Source organism: Dipteris shenzhenensis, chromosome 13 (genome assembly GCF_047967505.1).
Source record: "Dipteris shenzhenensis isolate YYH24624 ecotype China chromosome 13, Dip_SZ_1.0, whole genome shotgun sequence".
In the NCBI taxonomy this organism is placed as follows: Eukaryota; Viridiplantae; Streptophyta; class Polypodiopsida; order Gleicheniales; family Dipteridaceae; genus Dipteris; species Dipteris shenzhenensis.
The window spans coordinates 7,929,464-7,954,593 of record NC_141608.1 but is presented as its reverse complement, the minus strand read 5'-3'; the positions used below and the strand labels follow the sequence as shown (position 1 = coordinate 7,954,593).

Genomic DNA, 25,130 nt, shown 5'->3' with positions numbered 1-25,130 from the left:
GTGAAACCACCTGAGGAGGCGGGTCATTTATCAAGAACATTATAAATAATGAGATCATGCATCCTGCCGAGGTCTAGTAGGGCCTGCCCATAAGATGTGAGCGGACCTCGTCTGTTAGCCGAAACCAGTAGCATACCTGCATCCTCAAGGTCAATGTATGGCAGTAGAATGGAATCATCCTTGAAGTCGAGGAGTGGTACTGACGGCGCCTGTCCTCGCGTGGAAGTCCCCAACTAGGAGGACTTCTCCGCGGCTAGAAAGGTTAACAATGGAAAGAAAGAAAGAGCTGCAAATGGAGATGTCTCATCCTCATCTCGAGTATCTCTAGCAAAGTGGGAGGTCTCAGGAGGGAAGTAGCATAGTGAAACAAATAGATCCTGGCTATTCAAGTGTCAGATCTAGATCCAAAGAAACCTAGAATGTGCATCTCTTTGCTCTACTGAAACGGTCCCCAAAAGGGTGGATCTGTAAAGGATTGCTACTCCATTTGACTGTCGCACTCCCCTTGTATCCCTCGTCTCATCTCTGTAGGTAGACTCCCATGTATATCTGCTGACTATTGGTAGTGGGCGCTCTGGACTCTGATGTGTCTCTGTGTAAAAGGCTATATCGTGACCTGTATAGGATTCCGAGAAGTTCCCTGGTTCTGACCAGAAGGTACCATTACAGTTCCAAATGGTGCATGATAGGGTCTCGGATATTTGAGTCTCATAGACCCCGCTTCCCTATGTAGGGGAGGGGGCTGGTGTCCGACGGGGGTCTGTGAGAAGTCGTCCATCTCGTACCACTGTCCACTTCTCCTCCTTTCGGACTTGTTCCCGTTGATGCAACAAGGAGCGTCTCTCCTCAATCTATAGGGGGGTGAGGTCCTCATCCATGGACATCGCTAGCTGATCTTGTAGGACAGATCTGCTCCGTAAAGCAGAAAGTCGTGCCTGAGCATCATGACCTGTATAGGATTCTAAGAAGTTCCCTAATTCTGACCATAAGGTACCATTATAGTTCCAAATGGTGCAGGATAGGGTCTCGGATATCTGAGTCTCATAGATCGAGCCCGCTTTCCTATGTAGGGCAAGGGGCTGGTGCCCGACGGGCCTGTGAGAAGTCGTCCATCTCGTACTAGTGCCCACTTCTCCTCCTTCCGGGCCTGATCCCGTTGCTGCAACAGGGAGCGTCTCTCCTCAACCTGTAGGGGGGTGAGGTCCTCTTCCATGGAGATCGCTGGCTGATCTCATAGGACTGACCTGCATCGTAAAGCCGAAAGTCGTGCTTGAGCGTCATGGAACCGTATGATCAAGGGCTGCTCTCGGTTGGGGTCTCTCCCCACCCGTCATACCCTCTCGATCTTGTGCTCAGCCACACCCAGAGTAGTGGCCACGAAAGCCGTCGCATCTGTCATCAGTGTAGCCTCAGCGTGCGGGATCCCACGGACTCTGATGTTGAGAGCCTTACTAGCTCTCTGTTGCTGTTCCATGAGGGTAGCCAAAACGGTTACCCTTGTGGGTTCCTGTTTGGCCACGTCAAGCATATGGAAGTCTCCTCAATTACAGATTGCATGCTCACAATTTGTGCCTCAACAACCAGGGTGCTCCTTGGGACTGTGCGTCTGGCTGTGACCTCCTGTCGGAGCTGCGAGATATCCTATCCGAGTCCCTGAATGAGATCAGCTTGCTCCCGAATGGCGCGAGCCTGTTCTTGTATGACGCGGCTCTACTTGTGGTTGAAGCGGACCTGCTCTTGTGCGAAGCATATGAGCTCCATCTCGCGCTCATGGATACTGTGTACCTCCATGAGCAAGTCTCCCAGGCCTCTGGTGTGTCAGCCCGTTCGTGTTCTAGCTGAAATGGAATGGCTGTGACATAAAAGTATGGGGATGAGGCCGGAAGCTGGCCGGTGATTGGGTGAGTTGGGTGAGGTATGGAGATGATAGTGGCATGGATGAGGCAATCCGAATGGGATGTGGGAGCGTAGGCTGACTGAGAGGGAGAGGGGAGAGAAAGGTCGAGGCGTAATGCAGAGCAGTGTATGACACCTCCGAAGTGGGTGTCATAATCGGTGCGAGAGCTGTAACAAGGGAGGAGGGGACATATGAGGACTGTGACAACCTCCCTATCCTAGAGGAAAGGGAGGAGGCCGATGTCATGGGTATGTCACTGTCTGTCGTGGGTACAAAGATGAGGATGTAGCGGGAGCTGAAACTGAAACTGAAATTGAAGCTGAAGCGGGGATTGAAGTAGAAGCAGAGATTGAGGCTGAAGCTGAGGCTAGGGTGGATCCCACCTTTGCCTTGCTGTCACTCCGGTCGAGTTTCAGTTGTGTTTGCTGTTTTTTTGTTGTTGTTGTGGTCTTTCTTGGATTTATCCGTCTCTTTATCGCCTTTGCCCATTTTCTTGGACTGACTTCGATTTCCTTTGCACAGGTCCTAGTGTAGGAGATGGAGTGGGAGCGGGAGTATAAGGTCCTTCCCCATGGTGGGAGGCACACACATTGCGGAGGGGTGGTCTGATGTAGAGGAAAATAGAGAAAAGAAAGGGGGGGGGGGGATAAGATAGCTGCAAGAGGGGGAGGGAGGTATGGGGGGTAGGTACGGAGGAGGAGCAAGAGTGGGGGGGAGCTGGAGCAACTGGAGGGGAGGCAGAGTTGGAACGGGAGGGGAGGCGGAGGGATTGCAGCCTGGAAGGAGGGTGCTGCAAGGTGGAGAAGAGAACCGGCGGGGGGCAGTGCCAAGGAGGGGCAGTGGAGCTGGAGGCTGGAGTCGAAGGTGTAGGCAAGGAGTTGCAGGTGGGGGGCAGCGCCAAGAGGCAGAGGGTGGAGCAGCTGGGAGCGGAGGGCGGAGCAGCCGCCAACGGGAGGAGCAAGAGCAGGGGGAGCGAGAGCCGCGAGGGTAGGGCAGAGCAGTGGGAGAGCTTGGGCGGAGCAGCGGGAGAGATAGAGGTGCACATTAAATGAAGAAGGCTGTAGAGAGAAAGAAAGAAAGAAAGAAAGTTTATAAAATTCTACTAAAGACTGATGGGTCTATGAGACTGATAGGATACCTGATACAATGAGCAAAAAGGGTGGAGCTACTAAGCGAGCATCCTAACCATGCTAGAAAACTGTGTAGGACATACTACATAGTCAATGTCATCATCATCAATGTCAACATAGTCATAGTCCTCACTAACATCATCATCATCATAGTAGATACAGCCTAATCCAATATATGTAATAGACATACGGCATGAAACGTCAAAGTGCGCCTAGTGACGAGCTAGATTGTGCAGGCAAAAAGCCCATGATAGATCGCTGTCTATTGTCTGGAAGTGTAGTCTATTGTGACCTTCTGGCAGCGGCTCTGCACCTGACAAGCTGTCGGCTGTATCTTGGGTCTGAACATAGATGGGATGTCAGCTAGGGTGATCTGTGTGTTTGTCCTGTATCGAATGTATTAAACTGAAATCTACCTCTGCACACACCACACAAGAGCTAAGAAGGAATCCAACTTTAGGAAATACAAGAAATCAACATAACTTTATATTTCATGTGAAATAAGAGAATAGTAGAGCTCATAGATGGATCCTCTGCATCCGTATGGGGATTGTAGGAGGATCCTTCGTTTACAACTGATCTTCACTTCTACATATGATCAAAGAACACACCTACAGCTACGACCTGACTCTCAAGAGAGTCGAGACTCCCGGCATGGAGCCATCAGATAGAAATACAGGTCATCATTGGCAAAGTTGCAGCCAAAGATCATGCCACATTGATTTCGGTGGAATCGTCTGCCTGCCTGAAGATGGTTTTTCCAACACACCTATGCTTATCTTGAATAGATAGGAAAGAATAAGTCGTGTTCATGAGAAGTAGGGATATGCCAAACTGCATGCAAGACTCCCATGCAAACTGCATGTGGCCACTAGAGGTTGGAATATCTCCAACACCCCTTCTAACCGAACAGTTGCAATCGAAAACAAATCAGGAGAGAAAATTTTGCAGTCGCATTGAACAATCATGCTCCTTCATCAAACAAAAACAGAACCAAAAGAGCCCCCCTTCGTCAGAAGGAGAACAAAAAATGGCTCGTGAAACAAACTCTCAACAGTAAAGCAACAGCATGATGAGATCTCTATCTTGTAAGATGGTCGATACCATAGATTCAGGAGAGTAGTTTTATAAGAAAGCTTCACACGTAACCTAGAATGCCCAGTCATGATCATCGACTGAACTTGCACACAACCCAACAAACCCTTCTACCATATGATTAGTCTCCTCTTTCACTTTCTCCTTGGAGGCATCGTTGTCATGTTTCTTGAAGCAGTACTCCTCCGTATGCCTTGGTCTTCCAACCGCTCTTGCATCATCATTATCTATTTGGGCGTTTAGGTCTCCCAATTGCTTCATAAGAGATCAAAATTTACTCAGGTGTTTACCTGTCTCGTCCATCTTGAGCTCGTAGAACTCTTGCTTTGGAAATAAGTGCACACTAGGTGTACTATTTCTCTAATCTTCTCTTTTGTGGATTAGCTACCCACATTCTCTTGGCATTTTTTGTCTATGTCCCCATTTATCTTCTATTTGTCAGACTCTCTCATGTCTATCTGACAGTCTCTCTCTCTATGGGACCACTCCACTGGCTGATTGTCTCTCTCTTTGTCTGTCTATGATCCACTTTTTGTACCTACCCTTGTGGACCCATATGAGGATATCACTTGAGGAGGGGTGTCTCAGGATCTTGTCTGTCATGTCTTCTATCTTGTCTCTCAGTCTATCGGTCTTTATGTCAGTCTTCTAGTCTTGTCTTTTGTCTTCCTCCTAGTGTCCACTTAAGGAGGGTGTTGGAAATAAGTGCACACTAGGTGTACTATTTCTCTAATCTACATTTTTGTCTAGTCTTAGTCTTGAGTCTTGAGTGTGTGCCATGTGGCACCTCCACATTTATCCCATAAGCACTCTTGCTCATGGTCTTGTACTTGGCCCTATATATTCAGGGGTCACATCTATGGAAATATCTCACATCTTTCAGTGTTTGCTTCATTGCTCTTGCAGTCTTCCTCATGTTGTAGTTTAGTATGATACCATGCTAGATTTCTAACACAAACAATGCTTCTAGCACAGTTCAGTTTGTGGCTGCAGTCTTCATCAAGTCCAGATGATAGTTGTACTTATTGCCAAGTGCTCTTCCTAAGACTCCAAGTGCCCGTTCGTTGCGTGCTTCCCATTGTGTCGATGCGTCTGGAGACTCTTGCTTTGCCTTCTTGGTGGGTTTCTTTTCAGTGCCAGCAACAATCGACCAGAGTCCTTTCTCCGTGAAAAATAATCGTACTCTGAGCTGCCATGCTGGAAAACAATCGTACTCTGAGCTGCCATGCTGGAAAATTGTTTCCTGAGAATTTCTCGAGCTTGGCCGACTCCTCCTTTGCTCCTTCCATTGCGATATGCAAAGATAACGAGTCAAGTGTCAAGTTGAATTCCCTCATGTGCAAGCAAAACTTTCATGCATGCAAAAGCCCTCGAGATTGATACCGCTTTGATACCATTGTTAAATATTGAAATCTACCTCTACACACACACACATACGCAAGAACTAAGAAGGAATCCGACTTCAGGAAATACAAGAAACCAACATAACTTTATTATTTCATGTGAGAAGAGAATAGTAGAGCTCATAGATGGATCCTATGCATCCCTACGGGGCTTGTAGGAGGATCCTTCGTTTACAACTGATCTTCACTTCTACACATGATCAAAGAACACACCTACAGCTACGACCTGACTCCCAAGAGACTCCGATCCATGACACAGAAATAGAGGTCATCACCGCCAAAGCTGCAGCCAAAGATCACGCCATTGATTTCAGTGGAATTGTCTGACAGCCTGAAGATGGTTTTTCCAACACACCTATGCTTATCCTGAATCGATAGGAGAGAATAAGTCGTGTGCATGAGAAGTGGGAATCTGCCAACTGCATGCAAGACTCCCATGCAAACTGCGCGTGGCCACTAGAGGTTGGAATATCTCCAACAGAATGTGCCGCGTCTTGCTCTCAGGGTCTCTGCCTCTCCTGCTATCTGTGATTAGGGGGGCATTATACTCTGGCTGGAAGACTCTGTGATCACACTCTATGTCAGACTGCGTCATGAACGAAAGCGGCGAGGTACCTTTGGTCTAGGTATGAGAGAAGTCTGGAAAGGGGGCTCAAGCTGTCTTTGAAGAGACAGTGGTATGTATTGTCCACGGATCTCGTAGTAGACTGGGCAAGGGAAGGCAAAGTGCTCCTCTCACTTGATCTCACCTCGGCAGAACGACCCTCTCCGGGGATCCCCTCTACTCGTCCACTCTGGATACGGAGTCGGTGTGATGAAACATAGAACTGCCCAATGGCAATTCTAAGCGAGTGTGGTTTGTGGATCTGAGAGAGAAAGTAGAAACAATAATATATTCTTGTCCAAGGATGGACCAAGTCATATACAAAAGATGGGCACAATGTACCACCCTCTATCAGTGGGGTGCTGATAAAGGGTGCTGACAGTGTACCACCCTGTATCAGCAGGGTGCCGATAGATGTGGACCCTTGTAGCTCCCAAAACCTGTTCCCCTACCTCTTTGCGGCACCTTCAAAACACTCAGCCTGGATTGCTCTCCTAGCACTTGTGGGCCTTGTAATGCTACCCTGCAAACACACCACCTTGCTGCTCCCTTGGACAGCCCATTGTAAGGCAGTGTTTGCTCCTGTGATCCTTGACCTCCTTACTGCTGTGTTGGCAGCCAATGGTGATACACAAGTTCCCGTGATTCTGTCCTCCCTCGCTGCTGTGTAGACAGCCACTTGTGAGGACTCATTGCTGTAGATCTGGGCCTCTCTGCTGCACTCTTGACAGCCAAATCGAGCCACCAGAAAGCCTGAACACTGTAATAGGGCACTAGGACCCTGGAACTGACTGACCATGGCCAACCAGCCCACAGACTGGACCGATCAGTCTGTTGCAATGCTCTGGCCCCTGCAGCCTATAAATAGGCTCCCTGTCCACTCCTGGCTCCTGCCTTTTCAAGTTATGAAAATATATTTAATCCTCATTGTTGTTTCATTTGCTTTTGTTCTGATTGAAATATATATTCACACCTTTCTTGTTGTATTTGAAGAGACAATCTCCTTGCATTTTAGGTCATTGCCATAAAGAGGGGGTTGAAGAGAGCTATGTCTCAATGAGCTAGGTTGTCTTTACTGCCCTGCATGTGGATATTGCATCCTTCCATTTGTCCTCCTGAATTTTCACTTTTCACGGTGTCCTTGTTGTTTGTCTCCTCATTGCATTGTGATGTAGCCTAGACTAGGTGGATCCATCTTATAGGTTTTATTTGTTTGCATGTGTATGCGAGAAGCATCTAGTCCCTCCCGTTTGATAATCTAATTTGTTTTTGGTCTCATGAACCCTTCTGAGCATTTATTATTTGTATTGTTTTTTCCTTGTACATATTGATATTTTTTTTCACATTCAAATCCCCTTGTTCTGTATCCTTTTTAATTCACTTATGGTGCATCCACTTTCATATTTAAAGTGTAAGGAAAATCTTCAGTGGTTGACATTTTAGGCTGGTCCAATATTTATTGCTGTATTTGTGTAGGCTAAGCTTTGAGCAAGTAGATAATGTTCATTTGGTAGTTAATTTAGTGGAATCTATAATAATCTTTGCAGTTTGCTGCTTACACATTGTATATTAAAGCTATTGCTATTTAGACACCATGTAGAAGTTTTCAACAACAAGAATGCTATCAATATGCAGGCTTGGCTACAAGCTTGAGTGCAGGAGAGATAGATCAAAGTTTGGAGTATGCTTTTTTTATGGTAGGGATTGAGCTCACAGACCTTGGTCAAAGTAAGTCTACATTGCTTTTTGGATTTCCAATGACTAAAGTGCCATGAACTTTTGTTTCCTTACATATTTAGTTTTATGTGCATTATGGTGAGACTATTTCTTTCATCATTTTTGTTCCTAAGAAAAACATTTGGGGTAATTATCATAAGAATGGTTGCTTATGCAACAATGCCTTGCAGGTCAAGTAGAATATGTCATTGAACTGGTGTTTCAATACATAAGGATCTTGCAAGACAAGGGTGTGAAGGAGTGGATCTTTCAAGAGGTGTAGACATTTATTTGGATGTCTGTTTATAGAATGGTGTTGACATATGCATGCGATTTGGAGGCTCTATGATATGTCTTGCTTAAAGTAATATTGATGATCAGAAATACACTGATGTATATGTCAAATGTCTACACTCTTTTCCTCAGGTTAAGTGTATTCGTGAGTCAAACTTCCACTTCAAGGATAAAAGTGCCCCATTCGACTATGTGACCAACTTGGCCAACAACATGCAGGTGTGAGCTCATGCTCATGTAACAAAGATAAGAACAAGTAGTATGCTGTGTATGGGTTTCGTATGGTCCTCTAATAACATCGCTGAGGGTAGAGATTCCTCGCTGGATAGAAACATTTGTTTAATAGGATCTTTTGCCAGTTCTAAGATATGTAGCACCCAATGGATATTATATTTGACCTAAGAGCAAGATCAAATTCATAGACAAGTGACCATATTGCGTGGCATCTTCATTGCTGATTTATGGATTATGCTCAAGTCCGTATTGTGGGAATATTTGTCAAGGTTCTTTTAGTCAACTAACGTACAAAAATTCTTCTGTTGATCGTGATGCTTGTACAAAAGAGGATGGTCGAAAGCTTGTTGGTTCCTTAAAAGAATGTGGGAGATGCTGTGGCTGGAATTTCACGCCACATACTTGGACAATGACTTAAAAGTGTGTGAGACACACTTTGGATTGCTTTATTTGAGAACCTAGGAACCCAATTGCATTTTTGACCGCTGGATGCACTCATCGACCCCCTACTCCCATGGCAGAGGGTTCGGATCGTAGGCCTTTTGGGGAAGGTCTGGCGTACCGACCCTAGCATTGAGCAAGATCAGCTGCAGCTTTGGCGACTCTGGCTCTGGGAGGGGCGGGCCTTGTCAGAGCTTGAGTGGGACCCAGGAGAGTGGAGCTGGCCAGAGGTTGTGACAGGACAGGGGCCGACCTCCTTCTTCGCCTATAGCACGACTTTGGGCAGGCGAGTTCTTGGGAGGATGCAGAGTCGCCCCCCCACCCAGCGGCCCAGCTGGTATGCACAGGGTATTTCTAGATTCTTTTTGCAGGCCTTCTGGAAGGCCTTGTGGGAGAGCTGGCGGCCGCGGAAGATCTCCTACTTCCTGTGGCTTCTCGCCCACAAAGGTCTTCTGGTGGGGAGCTGGTTGAGACAGATAGGCCAGGATGGACGCTGTCAGATCTGCCATGTGGTTGAGGAGTCACCAAAGCACTGCCTGTGGAGCTGCACTCGCGCCCAGGAAGTGTGGAGGTGGACTTTCGGGATTCTCACTCGCGCAGCACCAGAGCTAGGCTTGATCACGTGGGGCGCGTTCTGTTGGTGCAGCACCGCATCTGGTCTACATCACTTATTCGAGGCATGCCAGCAGGACCCCACTTTCCTTATCACGCAGGGTACATGGGGGCTGCTCGAGGGTATCCCGCAGCACCTAGCAGAGGCGGATACAGGAGTTCAGGAGAGGCAGCCAGTCTGGGAGATTATCAGCAGCATAGCAGGGTGGCACATTTGGACCTCGCGTTGCGCGCAGATCCTCGGTGGCACCTCCTTATCGACTGCCCAGGTCATGACTGATATTTGGTGCAAGATTATTCATACCCTCAGAGGCCAGTGGGACCAGATTCAGGGAGATTCCCGGTCCGGTCAAGAGAAGCGGAGACGCTTCCTTCGGGCTTGGAACACTCAGGGCCTCTTCTTCGAGCAGACCTCGCAGGGCCTTCGGTGGTGCTACTCACCACCCCGATGGCTGTTCATTCACACTCGCCTTATCCCGACGTGAGAGAGTGATTTATTGTGTTACCTTTTAGGGCTGTGTCCGATTTGTGAACGCAGCCCGTCAGCTACAAGCTGACCTTTTGTATCTTGTTCTCGAAGTAATATAATTAGCACTGTATTTTCGGCAAAAAATACATTTCCCGAGGAAAACTTTTTTTTGGGTACAACAAGTACTCTCATTGTCCCTCTTGCTAGGAGGTGACCGGGGCCACAGTGTGTGGTTGTTTGCACAGTTTTTTGATGGGAGATCATATGCCTTGATTTTGCAGAGGGCTTTTATGCTTTTGCTGAGTGCAAATCTCAGTTTTTGGGTGACTATTACAAAGGGCTTTTGCCTGGAAGTGTATGCAGTGTATGCCTTGAGGCAGTGTGGAGCCAGGGTGCCCACATTGGTCTTGTTTCCGCAGTGTACTCAATGACATTTCTTGCAGGTCACATTCTGTGTACGTCACTTTGAAAATCTCAGTTGAGCCACGCTTGGCCAGGGCGCATCGAGTTTACTCGGTCCCTAACTGTCCATCGTTGACAGTGCTCAAAAGACTTTCTTTTCGGTGTTTGTACATTGGGATCTGTGTTGCTACTGTGCACACAGGCAGTTTATGCATTACATTGTCAGGTGAAAGTGCCAGGAGAGTGCTGATTTTTGTATGCTACCTCATTGTTGAGGGTGTTTTTCACTTGGTATAGGTGTCAAATCAAGGGGCTTTTGCCCAGATCTTGCTTGTGAACACTTGAGTTACTGTTTGAGAACTTCAGATGCCTTTTATCCCCTTGGCAGAAGGGTGATTGGTTGGGATTGGTCCCATACTTTGTTGCAGGTTTGTGACAGGCTGAGGTGTTTGGAGCTTGTTTTCAGTGGACAAAACAGTGTATGACAAGTGGTTTATGCATATAAAATCAGTGCAATACCTCATCTGAGGTGGGAGAAGTGATCAGGACAGCAGTGTTTTGTGCTTCGTGAGAAGATGATGCACTGATAAAACACTTGTGGAACAGCTGCAGCAATTCTGTAGTTACTGGTTTATGCCTATTTGAGCACGGTACAGTGTGTCAGAAGGTACAGTGACTGGAGGGAAAATTTTCTGTTTTGCTGCAGATTTTTTGACAGTAAAAAACAGCACTATTGTGAGTGCTCCTGGCTCTTGATAGAGCAGGTTTTCTGAGAAATCAGAATTTTATTTAGTCATTTTTTTGACTTACAGGGAGTCAGGCACTTTCCTTGTCTGATATGGCATCAGGGGGAAGTGAATCCTCAATACTGAACATAAAGAAATTGGAAGGGGCACACAATTATGCATTATGGGCAGAACAGTGTTTGAATGTACTTCTGCTAAAGAAGATTTCTAAGCCCATAAGGTTGAAGGGTGTCAAGCCATCTGGGATGGCAGATGATGAGTGGGAGGAGCTTGATTTGTCTGCAAGGGCGGCTATCATGCTTACTCTCATAGATTCTCTTGTGTTCAATGTTCACGCAGAAAAGACCTCTTATGGCCCATGGCAGAGGCTAGAAGAGTTGTATGCCCAAAAGAGTTCAGCCAGTAAGGTTTATTGGTTGAAGAAGCTTGTCGACCTTCGCATGAAGGAAGGTACAGCTATGACCTCACACTTGAGTGAGTTCAATGCCATCTTTACACAGCTTATCGCACAGGGATTGAACCTTGATGAGGAGTTCAAGGCTACTTTCTTGTTGTGTACCCTCCCTGAGAGTTGGGACACTTTCAAGACCACTCTGTCAAATTCAAATGTCACTCTTATGTATGCTGATGTGGAGAGCTCTCTTCTCATGGAGGAGATGAGCAGGAAGAATAATGCGGGCAGCAAGTCTTCCAATGCTTTGCAGGTACAGGAAAGAGGTAGGACTCAGCAGAAGGGGAGATCTGCTGGCAAGTCCAAATCCCGCAGTCAGTCCCGTGGCAAAAAGGATATTGAATGCTTTTACTGTGGCAAGAAGGGACACGTGAAGTCTAAGTGCTTCAAGTTTATACGGGATCAGAAAGCCAAGAAGGCTGAGACAAAGGATGCAGGCAGTGGAAGCAAAGGCAAAGGCAAGGCCAAGGCAGATGACTTGGATGCAGTGAATGTTGCAGCAGAGGACAGTGACAGTGACAGACATGATGTATTATGTTCTTCTGCTGTAATTGCACATACATTGGTTGTTGATGGCCATGACATGCACACCTGGCTCTTGGATTCAGGTGCTTCTTTTCATGTTACGCCCCATAGGGAGTGGTTTACTTCCTACACAGGTACTCATGGAGTTGTTCACCTTGGGAACAACTATGCATGTCAGATTGCAGGGATTGGTAGTATACAGATAGTATTCCCTGACGGACGCATATTTATGCTTGATGGTGTTCGCCATGTGCCGCAAATCAAGAAAAATCTGATTAGCACTGGCTTGTTGGATGACAGTGGTTACCACACCACATTTGGGGATTCCAAATGGGTGATTACTGATGGCCAGGTTGTAGTGGCTGAGGGTTATAAGAGTGATACCTTATACCCTCTTTATGTTTCCAGTGTAGGTAATCATGTTGTTGCCATAACCGAGCTGCCGAAGGTTTCATTGTGGCATAGCCGGTTGGGACACATGTCCGTTAAAGGAATGCAAGAATTGTCACGTTTGGGTTATCTGCCGTCTCTTTCATTTTCAGATTTGCCTACTTGTGATCATTGCATTTTTGGAAAGCATTCTATGACTCCTCATAAGAGGAGAACTCCCCAGAATAGAGCACCGCTTGATCTAGTGCACACTGATTTGTGTGAGATGCCACAGCTATCACTAGGGGGTGCAAAGTATTTCATTACTTTTATTGATGATGCCACACGCAAAGTGTGGGTCTATTTCTTGAAGCATAAGAGCGATGCCTTAGATGCTTTCAAGAAGTTTGTCGCTCAGGTTGAGAATCGGACAGGATGCAGGCTGAAATGCCTCAGATCCGATAATGGGGGTGAGTATGTGTCACATGCTTTTGTACAGTTATGCGAAGCTAAGGGCATTAAACAGGAACTCACAGCCCCTCATAATGCATCTCAAAATGGTGTGAGTGAGCGAATGAATCGGACTATCCAGGAGAAAGTTCGATGTATGTTGTCTTATGCTGCATTGCCCCATGGCTTTTGGGTAGAAGCCGTGCAAACAACAGTTCACCTAATTAACAGGTCGCCGAACAAGGCTTTGGAATTGAAAGTGCCAGAGGAGGTGTGGTCTGGCAAGCCACCTTCATATAAGCACTTACGTGTGTTTGGCTGCGAGTGCTTTGCTCATGTACGCAAAGAACTGCGCACCAAACTGGAACCAAAGTCTTTCAGATGCATCTTCATGGGTTACGGTGACGAAGGTGAAATGGGGTACAGGTTATGGGATCCTGTCAAACGGAAGATTATACGCAGCAATGACGTCATCTTTAAAGAGGATAGTGTACACAAAGAACCCGTGCAACCTGTGGAATACAGGAGGGTTGTTTATGATGATGTCGGACAGCAAAGAATGCCCATTAATATGCAGCAGCAGGCTGCTGTAAATAACCCTGTTCAAGAGGGTATACAGGCTGAAAATCAGCCAGACAATTTTGCCAATGATGCACCACTGGATATGCCAGCAAATGGCGCTGTAGGACAGCCAAATATGGTGGTACAGCCACCCGTCATGCATGATGAACAGGCTAGACAGCAGCCTAATACGGAGCATTTTGTTAGGAGGAGCACCCGTGTACAACGGCCTCCTGACAGGTTTGTTCCAGGAGCCAATAATGTGGCTGATTTTATCATGCTGACAGATTGTGGTGAGCCTTCCAGCTTCAAGGAAGCTATGGGAAGAACAGAGAAAAGGAAGTGGGAGAAAGCCATGCAATCATAAATGGACTCCCTACTTCAAAATGATACATGGGACTTGGTGCAGCTACCTGCAGGCAGAAAGGTTTGCCATGCAAGTGGGTTTACAAAGTCAAAGTGGATTCAAATGCTTTACCGAGGTATAAGGCCAGATTGGTTGCCAAGGGATTTAAGCAGGAGAAGGGCATTGACTTTGATGAGATCTTTTCCCCTGTAGTCAAGATGACTACTTTGAGAGCAGTGTTAGCTCTTGTTGCTTATGAGGACATGGATTTATGTCAGATGGATGTGAAGACTGCTTTTCTTCACGGAGATCTCCATGATGAGATCTACATGAGTCAGCCAGAGGGATATGCTGTTAAAGGGAAAGAGCAGCTTGTGTGTAAGCTCAAGAGGAGCTTGTATGGACTCAAGCAGGCGCCAAGGGAATGGTACAAGAAGTTTGATGCCTTCATGCAGTCCCAAGGGTATCATAGGTGTGAGACCGATCACTGCTTGTACACCAAACGGGCAAAGGATGGCAGTTTGATGCTACTCATTCTGTATGTGGATGACATGCTGATTGCCAGCAAATCTCAGCAGGAGATTATTGCTTTGAAGAAGCAACTACATAAGTCTTTTGACATGAAAGACTTGGGTGATGCAAATCACATACTAGGTATGCGGATTACTCGTGACAGGTCTAAGGGACTTTTGTTTCTGTCACAGGAAGAGTACATTGGCAAGGTACTGCAGAGGTTTAAAATGGAAGGGGGGAAGTCTATTAGTACCCCGTTGCCTCCTCATTTAAAACTCAGCCGTAAGGACAGCCCCAGATGAGATGATGATAAGGCTGAGATGGCCAAGGTTCCGTATGCATCTGCAGCTGGTTCTTTGATGTATGCCATGGTTGCCACTCGTCCGGATATTGCTTTTGCGGTGAGAGTCATCAGTGGCAAATCCAGGCAAGCGGCACTGGGAAGCAGTGAAAGGTGTCTTGAGGTATCTCAAGGGTACCAAAGACTTGTGCATATGCTATGGTAGGCAGGATGCATTGGTGCATGGTTTTACAGATTCAGACTATGCAGGAAATGCAGATAACCGGAAGTCTACTACCGGTTATATTTTCACATTTGCAGGAGGTCCTATATCATGGGTGTCTCGGTTGCAGAAATGCATTGCACTGTCAACCACTGAAGCTGAATATATTGCAGCCACTGAGGCTTGCAAGGAAGCAATATGGCTTACTCGGCTGGTGGGAGATTTGGGCATTACAGGAGATATGCCAGTTTTGCATTGTGATAGTCAGAGTGCTATCATGTTGCCAAAGAATCTGGTCTTTCATCAGAAGACCAAGCACATAGATGTGAAATACCATTTCATCAGGGAGGTACTGGAAGACAAGCGGCTTGAGCTTGTGAAGGTGCATACTGATGATAATCCTGCAGATTTGCTCACTAAGAGCTTGCCAACAGAGCGGTTTGCACATTGTCGCCGCATCATGGGATTAGGATGAGACCATTCTTATTTTATGGTCTTGTATATAGTAACTGTATATTGCTGTAATTTTTATTCTTTTCTCCCCTTTAGGCACATTGGCCTTTAGGTGGGAGGTTGTTGGGGTAAAGGCACATTGCCACCCTTTAAAATGTTACGACCCCTATGACTGTCTTAAGACAGTCATAGGGTGAATACCTAATCCTAATAAAACCTTTGAGTTTGTGGTGTGGCTCAACACATTTTTTACACACCCACACTCCTTGTGTCTCTGTCTCCTATCGTTCCACTCCCCCCCTTTCCCTCACATATAGCCTCCCTGCCACTGCCCAACAGCATACATCAACCCTTCTTTGCGAGGAAAGAAACCCAAACGCAATAACTAGCCAGCAACCAACCTGGGAACGGCAAAAGTAGACAAAGACAAGCCTTCTTCTACCTGGAATCCACAGAAGAAAGGTCACCCTAGCTAGAAAACCAAGATCTTGCGGAGATAAGCTGATTTTGCTCTGGCACAGTCCCAAGAGCAGCTTAGAAGTGAACACCCATGCCTGGAAAGTTACCAAAACCAGTCACAACACCTACAAAGCTCCAGAAAATCAGGTCGAAATCTCCTGCAGAGCCTGAAAGCCTGAAAAGCAAGTCGCATTTCACCTAGAGCTGCCTAGTCAAGTCATGAACTCTTGAAACAGCCCTAGAACCAATCGCAGGCACCTGGAATAGCGTCGAAGAGCCCAAAAGCAAATCGCAAACTGGAACAGACACCATGGCAGAAATCGCTACCTGCAACAGGCTCCTGGATCAATTGCGATTTGCTCTGGCAAGCCGTGGATCACCTGGAACTAGCCCCTGGGCAAAAACGAATTTCCCTGGCAGGCCCTGGATCACCTGAAACTTTCCCCTAGGTAAAAACGAATTTCCCTAGTAGAAATGAATTTCCTTGGCAGGCTCTGGATCACCTGAAACTGGCCGTTGGGTAAAAACAAATTTCCCTGGCAGGCTCTGGAACCTCCTGGTAAAAAGCGAATTGACTCTAGCAGCACCTGGCAGGCTCTGGCAGCTCCAAACTGATGATCTGGCTCCTTTGAAACTGATTTGGCCAATTGAATCTAAAAGAAGGGCTCCTCCACCCTTTTAAAGCCCTAGGCTCCAAAAAGCAGTGTTTTTTAATTGCACCACTCTTTTGGCCCCTAAAAGCATTTTTTTAAATTGCACCACTCTTTTGGCCCCCTGTTGCACACTTTGGTCCTGGTAATTGGGCGCACATTCACTATTTCCAAGGGCCCACTAGGAATTTTAATTCCCCAAGTCCCGCCCCATGGCCGGACCCTCGCGCCCCAAAGGCTCAAGGCAGTCACGCGCAAATTACGGGAGTCGCAAATCAAAAGTGCCATAATTTTACGTCCTCCTGACATGTTGTAAGGAGTATCTCTTGTCACAATGTGCCCGTGTCTTTCTTGTTTGGGTAAGGTCTGGTTTCTTGCTTTTTTACTCGGTCTTCTGGTTTATGATGCAGCTATATCCCCCAGAAGACTGGCTGGCGGGGTCGTACTTGCCTACTACCTTCAATGCTGACACAATCATGGCCGTTGTAAAGTTGCTTACACCAGAAAATGTCAGGTAATGGATGATTTTGTTACTGAAGAGAGAGACTGAAGCAAATGAATCATAAGCTGTGGTTCAGTAAAAAGGGGCTCTATTTTTAGATTTTAAATGTGTGATTGTTATGCGATTTTTTCCAGAGTCGTAGTTTTCTTTTGTCTTTTAAAAAAATTCCCAGACAACTAAATTTGTCTACCATTTGGAAGTCTTACGACGTGCTTGGCTTCCTTTTATAAGGCTGGTTCCTTGCATCACTCGTATTCCAAATGTTGAACGTTATGTTCAGGATACAGGTGAATGCCATCGTCATTGCATTAGAGTGAGGCTCAGAATTCTATCTTTCAATATCAATCAGGAAACCTAGTTTCCATTAGTCCTGGCAAGAACCTGTTCAGGGCTGAACAAATAGTGTTTGCATTCCTTTCATAGCTTTTCTTTGTAGAGACTACAGTCTTTAGTGCATACACCTATCTTATGCCATTACCCTCAGATCCATTTAAGGTGGCTATGAATTGGCTCTGACATTTATATTTGGATTTTCTCCTTTTTTTCATTTTCTGAGTATGGAGTTTGTCTTGTGAATGTATCATCACGACTCAAATGTAAGCAGCATGAACTGCATTGCTCATACTAATTGGGCTTTCGTAGTTGGTGTAGCTGTTAACTTATTGTGTGACTCGTTGTCATCCACCATCTTATTCAATGATGCTCACAAGATACCATTTGCTTGGTTTAGAGCAATAAAATTTCGATTGCTGTGTCTGGAAAGGACCTTTTTATAGGCTTGATGAAATGGATATTATTTATGCTCGTCATTCTGCTTGTGGGCCTATTGACAATTGCAATCAAGGGGCTCTTAATAATTCTTTACAGTGAACTGTTGTCCTCATATTCCATGGTAGATCTCCTCCATCTCTTGCGTATCTTCAGCCATGTTTCGAGATTGTTTGTAAAGTATGTTGCAATAAAAGGTATTATGCTTGCCTTTTGTAGCAAGCAACAGTTTTGCAAATTTTTAAATCCTGATTCCTTAGAGTAAAAGGCCTCTTGTGTACAGGTGCTGAGGGATGGCTCTCCATCAGCAACCACTTGGGTTTCCAATACCTGATTTGTCAAGTCATGCACCCTTGGCATTGATACGTCTATGTAGCCGGCACATCAAATGTACAAGGTCAGCCCAGCCATAAAGGCAACATGTGCGTCCTCGGACATCAGGGTGGATGTGGCAATGAAATCGGCGATAGAGTGCTGTCGGCCACTCAAAGGTGCAGCCCTTGCATGTCTCCTGGTCAAAGTTCTGCATCTAACAAGGGCTATTGTGACCCCCGTCGGGCGAGACCCGACTCTAAACATGGAGGGGATGTCTCCAAGTGTGATTTGTGTGTCAACCCTCTGTTTGAGCTGTTGGGTCACAGGCTCCGGGTCACAGTCAGGTCGAGGCCTCGTCCCATGGGTGTCCATGTGATTTGGCTGGAAAAACATTGTGATAGAGCTCTGAGAGGGATCAACCAAGGAAAAAGTCTACTCCTGTCTCCGTGCTCGAAGTATCCTCTCGCGGTGTTTGAGTGCCTCATGAACGAAACCTGCCAAACATCGCTGGTCTGGGTAGGAGATGAATCGGGCCAGAACCCCATCACTGTCTCTGAAGAGGCAATAGAAACGCCCGCGGAGGTCATAGTAAATAGGACACCTGAAGACACAAAGTGCATATGCGCCTCTCCTTGGGTAGTCCCTTGGCAGCACGATCCTCTAAGAGGGGTATGAAGTCAATGTAGGCGAGAAGTATATACAGACGGCCAGAGCAAGTAGGTGAGTGATCGCCAAAGCGTATATCATGGTAGGTGGAGTAAGAACTCAGTGGGGTGGGTAGTTTTGTGCGACGGGGAGTGGAAATGCTAAAGAAAAGATAGGTATGATCAGCCCCTGGAGGGAGAGGTGCTACAGTAAAGTCAGTGATGCGAGCTGTGAAGGCAGGGGATCCCATGATGTAGTCAACATCACTGGAGCCTCCCCCATGTGGAAAGCACGTGAAACCACCTGAGGCGGTCCATCTGTCAAGACCATTATAAATGATGAGATCATGCATCCTGCCGAGGCCTAAGATGTGAACGGTCCTCGTCTGTCAACCGAAACCTGTAGCATACCTGCCTCCTCAAGGTCAATGTCTAGCAGTAGAGTGGAATCATTCTTGAAGTTGAGGAGTGGTGCCTGACGAGCGCCTGTCCTCGCGTTGAAGTCCCCAACTAGGAGGACTTCTCTGCGGCTAGAGAAGTCAACAATGGATTGATAAAGAGCAGCAGATGGAGATATGTCATCCTTACCTCGAATATCTCTGGCAAAGTGGGAGGTCTCAGGGGAGAAGTAGCAAACAACAATAAATAGATCCCGGCTGTCCATGTGCCGAATCCGTATCCAAAGAAACCTGGAATGTGCATCTCTCTGCTCCACTGAGATGGCCTCCAAAAGTGTGGATCTGTAAAGGATTGCGATTCCTCATGACCCTCGAACCCCTCCTGTATCCCTCGTCTCATCTCTGTAGGCAAACTCCCATGTATACCTACTGACTCTTGGTAGTGGGCGCTCTGGACTCCGATGTGTCTCTGTATAAAAGACTATGTCGTGACTTGTATAGGATTCCGAGAAATTCCCTGGTTCTGACCATAAGGTACCATTACAGTTCCAGATGGAGATGGATAGGGTCTCGGATATGTGAGTCTCATAGACCCTCGCCCCCCTATGTGGGAGGGGAGGTGGGTGCCCGACAAGGGCTAGTAAGGAGTCATCCATCTTGTGCTACTGTCCACCTCCCCTCCTTGCGGGCCTGATCCCGCTATTGCAATAAGAAGCGCCTCTCCTCAACCTGTACTGGAGTGAGGTCCTCATCCATGGAGATCGCTGGTTGGTCTCGTAAGGCTGACCTACGACGTAAAAAGTCCTGCTTGAGCGTCATGGAACTGTATGATAAGGGGCTGCTCTCGGTTGGGGTCCCTCCCTACCTACCATGCTCTCTCAATTATGTGCTCAGTCGTCCCTAGAGTAGTGGCCACGAAGGCCGTCGCATCTGCCATTGGTGTAGCCTCAGTGCATGGGATCCCACGTACTCTGATGTTGAGAGCGTTACTGACTCTCTGCTGCTGTTTCAGAATGGTAGCTGAAACGGTTACCCTTGCAGGTTCCCGTTTGGCTACTTTGACCCATCTGGACGTCTCCTCGATGGCAGATTGCACGCTCGCAATCTGTGCTCCATAACTGGGGTGCTCCCTGGTACTGTGCGAATATATGAGATGCGCCTGCTCTTGGGTGAAGCGTGTCTGCTCCTGTGCGAAGCGTGACAGCTCCATCTCGCGCTCTAGGATGCTATGTACCTCCATCAGCAAGTTCTTCCAAGCCTCTGATGGGTTAGCTCGTCTGTGCCCTAGCGAAAACTGAAAGGACTGTGGCATGAAAGTGTGGGGATGAGACTGGAGGCTGGGTGATGACTGGGTGAGATGGGTGCGGTATGGAGATGATAGTGGCCTGGAGGAGGTGATTCCAGTAGGGTGTGGGAACGTGGGTTGACTGAGAGGCAGAGGGGAGAAAAAGGTCGAATAGTGCGAAACAGTGTATGACCCCTGCAAAGTAGGTGTCATAATCGGAGAGAGAACTGTAGCGGGAGAAGAAGGGAGAGATGGAAGAGATGGTGTCAGTGACAACCCCTCTATCCTAGGGGAGGGTGGAGCAATCGATGTCATGGGTAGGGGTATATTAGTGCTAGTAGCTGTAGCTGCGATGGAGAGGCTGTGGATGGAAGTGGAGCTGAAACTGAAACTGAGGCTGACGCTGAAGCTGAAGCTGAGGATAAGGATGTAGCTGAGACGGAACCTGAGACTGAAGCTGAAACTGAAGCTGAAGCTGAAGCTGAGGCTGAGGTGGACTCCGCCTTTGCTTTGCTGTCTACTCCGTGTCCACTGTGTTTGTAACGTCACATCCTCGAGTTTCAGTTGTGTTTATTTCTTGTTTTTGTTGTCGTCTTTCTTGGCGGCTTTATCCGTATCTTTGCCACCTTTCCCCATTTCTTTTGACTGATCCCGTGTTCGGTGCAGGTCTTTAGTGCAGGAGCGGGAGAATGAGCCCCCCCCCCCAAATGGCGGGAGGCACACCCAGTCGTGGGGGCTGAAAATGTCAGGGAGTGGGAGAGCTCGAAGGAGGGGGCTGAAGGGGGATGAAGGCGGGGCTGGAAGGCGGAGGGTGGAAGAGATTGGATGAGGGTGGAGGGTGGAGTGGTGAGGGCGGCTGGCAGTGGAGCTGCAAGGCGGGGGGGGAGCTGTGAAGGTGGAGCTGTAGGGAAGTGGGCAGCGGGCTGCAGGGTGGAGCAGCAAGGAGGGGAGGCGGGCAACGAGCAGGAGGGGAGGCGGAGCAGCTAGGAGGGGAGGCAGTGCTGCAGGGAAGTGAGCAGGAGGGGAGTTGGAGCAGCGAGCGGGCGAGCTGGAGCGGAGCAGGGAGGGAGAGCCGCGAGCTGGAGTGGAGAGCAGCGGGCAGAGGAGCTGTAGGCAGGAGAGCAGCGTCGGGGGAATGGATGGGCGAGGAGTGGCAGCGGGCGGAGCTGCAGGGCGGGCTGTAGGAGGGGAGGCGGGACAGCGAAGGGAGGAGCTGCGCAGGCAGGGAGGGGGCTGCACGGGTGGGGAGGAGCTGCGCGGGCAGGGAGGAGCTGCACGGGCGAAGGAGCTGCGAGGGAGAGAAATCTCCAAGCACATGGAGAAGATGGGAGCTAGCAGCACTGATGATCATCATCGGGAAGCTCGTGGAGACGTCAAGCCTAAGAGGGGGTTGATAATGTATGAGGTTGTGGTGGGAGAAAGCTTGTGATAGAGCGCTGATGGCTGTCGGTATGTGTGGTCTGTTGTGGTCTCCTAGCTATGGCCCTGCATTGAATAAGTGCTACTGTAATGCCCTTTGGCCATGCCTCTAATCTAGTGAGCATGTATCCTAGTCTAATCTTTGCCTCAACTGTTGGTGAGTCTACCGGCTAAGGCAAAGGGCTTGCTAAGACCCTCTTTGCCTTGTTAAGACCCTTTCTGAGTACTATACTAGACTAAAGTCAGAAATACAAAACAAAAACTCCAAGTTCAAAGCTAAGGGACTTATAGCTAGACTTACTCTCATAGTAGGAGTCAGAAGACATATCCAGGTACCATGGTGGCTCTCCTGTGAGCTGCAAAAATGTCTCGTATATCTGTCTGTCTGATCGTCTCATGCTATGGTGGGGGCGTGGAGCTCTTTGTATCTGGTTGGCCATATCAATAGTGACGCCTTTGGTCGGGCGATCTCCTCCAAATAGAGCTATAATGGGCTGGACCTTCATTGTGCGTGCTCTGGTCCGTCGTTGCATCGTGGGTGGCTCTTGTATCTCTGGTTGTATCCCTCCTCGTCTCGTCATCTCATCTCATTGGTCCATGCTGCCCTCATGTCGGTGATTTCTCCTCTATCTCGACATGCCCAAGAGTAGAGACTCGAATGTGTAGAAGTTTGTGATGTGTCATTGAGCTTGATCTACCAGTATCTCCTGCTGAGCAACCCTGTCATGCTCTGTGATCTGATGCTGAAGGGTCTCTCTAGGACGTCTCATCTTCATTAGATAGAGATCGATGTAGACCTAGTTCTGGAAGTGAATCAATCTGGAGAGAGATCCGAATCAAAGGCCCTCTTGGAAGAGGTAGTGATAACGTCCTCGGATCTCATGCAGGTACACAAGAAATGCTCCTTCGTCTCTATCTCATCCAAGGTGCATAGTCTATAGATCTCTTGGTGGGGAGCTCTTGGTCCGCTACTCGTGTCGGTGACGTATAAAGCTGGAGAGCGTCTAACCGTATGATATGGTTGATCTCTAGGACTAGAGGATCAGGAGCATCCAAATTATACTGGAAGGGGGGGGACGATCCATCTGAATGCCGTGCTTGTCAAACCATTTGGAAATGTGTGCATACCAGGCCATGCGGGCCCCACTCGTAGCCAATGCATAGATGAATCTAGTGCCACTGTCGGTACTCACTCTAGGTAAGGACCAGACCCTTGGAGATAGATAACTTCCTGGAACATAGCATCGATCTCTAGCAGTGTCATAGCGAACTCTGCCTGTATGATTTAGTGGGGGATTGAGGGCTTGCTAACGAATCATCCTAGATCCCATAGTCACCTACAATCTCTCAAATTGTCGCCACTTGGTCACTGTCACATCACATCCCCAGAAAGGTGTTGATGGCTGTAGGCCTCACTAATGTGTCAAATAGCCATCCCTTCGCCGGGGGGTCCTGAAAATGCGTTTGGAAACACTGTAGCTCCAGTCAAGCCAGAGCTCCCTGCTCTCATGTAAGACGTACCCTGGTTGCATAGGTCATCGTCAAGATTGGCCTTGCAAAGAATGCCCCTAGGTAAGTATAAGACTGTACGATCTCCATTGGCTCTCCTAGATAGGTGGAGCTATGTCGAAGTGCTGGCCGTGAGGTGTTAAAGAGCATAACCTTGGTTTTACCAAGGCTAATCGTCAGATCGCTCTCCCTACAGAACACCTCTAGGGCATCTAGGTGTTTCTGTAACCTTGTTGTTGAGGAGGATAGGACTATGTCATCTGCGTACAATAATATCTGTATCATTAGATCAGCCAGCCATGATTCTTCGCCTCCTAGGCGGTCAATGAATGTCGTGATCTCATCAATATACATGCCAAACAATGTCAGTGAGAGGGGGCATCCCTGCTTCATGCCAAACAATACAGGCCTCCGGGGGCACGTATTGTCCCTCTAACTGACTCATACAGACTCATCACCCCCCAAATCATAACAGCTAGAATCTGCATCTCTTGTAGTTGTCTGATCATGTGAGCTTGTGGGACAGTATCGAAGGCCTTCTGAAAGTCTACAAAAAATGCGTAGACTTTCTAGGATCCCGATCGTGCCTCCTCAATGATTGCCCATAGAGTGAAGATATGATCTAGAGTGGAATGTTGTTTGCTAAAGCTAGCTTGTCCCAATGCTCGTTGCCCATGCATCTCTGTGTAGAAGCTGATCTCTCTTTCTAGTACGACCCGCAGATCTTGGCCAGCGTATGACCAATCATGAGAGTGCGGTAGTTCCCCGTATCCATGGGATCTCCTGCTTTATGTATTGGTACTTGAAGCAGGAGGGAAACCATGACATATTGCATGATTGAACATCTGTGCTAAGATTGGGGCCAAGACCTCTTGTCCATGTACGAAGTGCTCAGTCCGTAGGCCCTCATGGTCCCGGACTCTCCGATTGTGGAGCCGACGTAATGCAGCTCTCATGTTCTGTGGGTTGAATAGGATTCGTCGGTGGTGGGCCGGGGAAGAGCGGACTTGTCGGGTGGTGTCTGAGCAGGGGCATCGTAGTGGGATGCCGCATAGGTGTGTGTCGGCGTGCCACACCTCTGGGTTTGTGAAGTGTATGGGCAGAGAAGAGTCGCCATGGAAAAGTGGGATCAACTCTACGAAACGATTGGATCACCTTATCCATTCTATCTGAGAGGAAAGCCCGCCTCTTATGCGGTGTTAGACATCGTGAAATCCACTGTGCCTCAAACCTCGTCGAATGTCCCAAGGCCTACTCCCATATGAGGTAGGATCTCGTCTCGTGGCACTCATCGTCATACCAAGGATTCTGTGGCATCGTGGGGAATGAGCTGGTGACGGCATCATGTATCACTGATACCAGTGCATCTGAGGCAAGAGCGAGGTCTATATCATCTCTCAAGGGAGGCGCTAGCCCGGGGATAGGTGGCTCATATAAACTGCATCAAGAGCATGATTGAAATGTACCCGAACTTGGGTGGGGGCAGTTGGATCTCGTACTATATCTGACAATGTAGTCAAGATGCTAAATGATAGGTATGAGTGATCAGCCCCAAGAGGGGGAAGGGACTATGAAGTCTTGTACACGTGTCACAAAGGTCGGGGAGCCCATTGTCATGACAAGAGAAATCACTAATTCGTGATTAGTAGACATTATAACATTAGTATATATATTATATGCCAATAGTGTAACATGTACTTGCATTTATGATGGACACCGACCGAATTGTTAGGGCGGTGGATCATGTGAGTAGATAGGGCTAGTCGAGTTGGAGCCACTGCTTCAAACAGCATCAAATTTGGACATGTAACACTTATACCTAGATGAATCCAGGAACATTCCCAAACTCATCCTTTAAAAACACAACATAGTGCAGTTTCAATCTCATGATAGTCACTCACAAGGTTGAAAGCCATAAACTCCATCATGCATAGCAGGGACTAGCTACTATGACATCCCCACTGACG

At 47.7% G+C, this 25,130-nt stretch overlaps 1 protein-coding gene across 2 annotated transcripts in view; it reads left to right on the top strand.

Annotated features, from left to right (window-relative positions):
- The window catches only part of LOC147894982 (Insulinase (Peptidase family M16) family protein), a 118,677-nt gene that overhangs the window by 30,919 nt on the left and 62,628 nt on the right, over nt 1–25,130 (top strand). For both annotated transcript variants that reach the window (XM_087384155.1, XM_087384154.1), the window contains exons 11-14: nt 7,765–7,857; nt 8,037–8,122; nt 8,272–8,358; nt 16,734–16,837. In XM_087384155.1, coding sequence (XP_087240281.1) covers nt 7,765–7,857; nt 8,037–8,122; nt 8,272–8,358; nt 16,734–16,837 — 370 coding nt within the window. The remainder of the gene's footprint in view (nt 1–7,764; nt 7,858–8,036; nt 8,123–8,271; nt 8,359–16,733; nt 16,838–25,130) is intronic.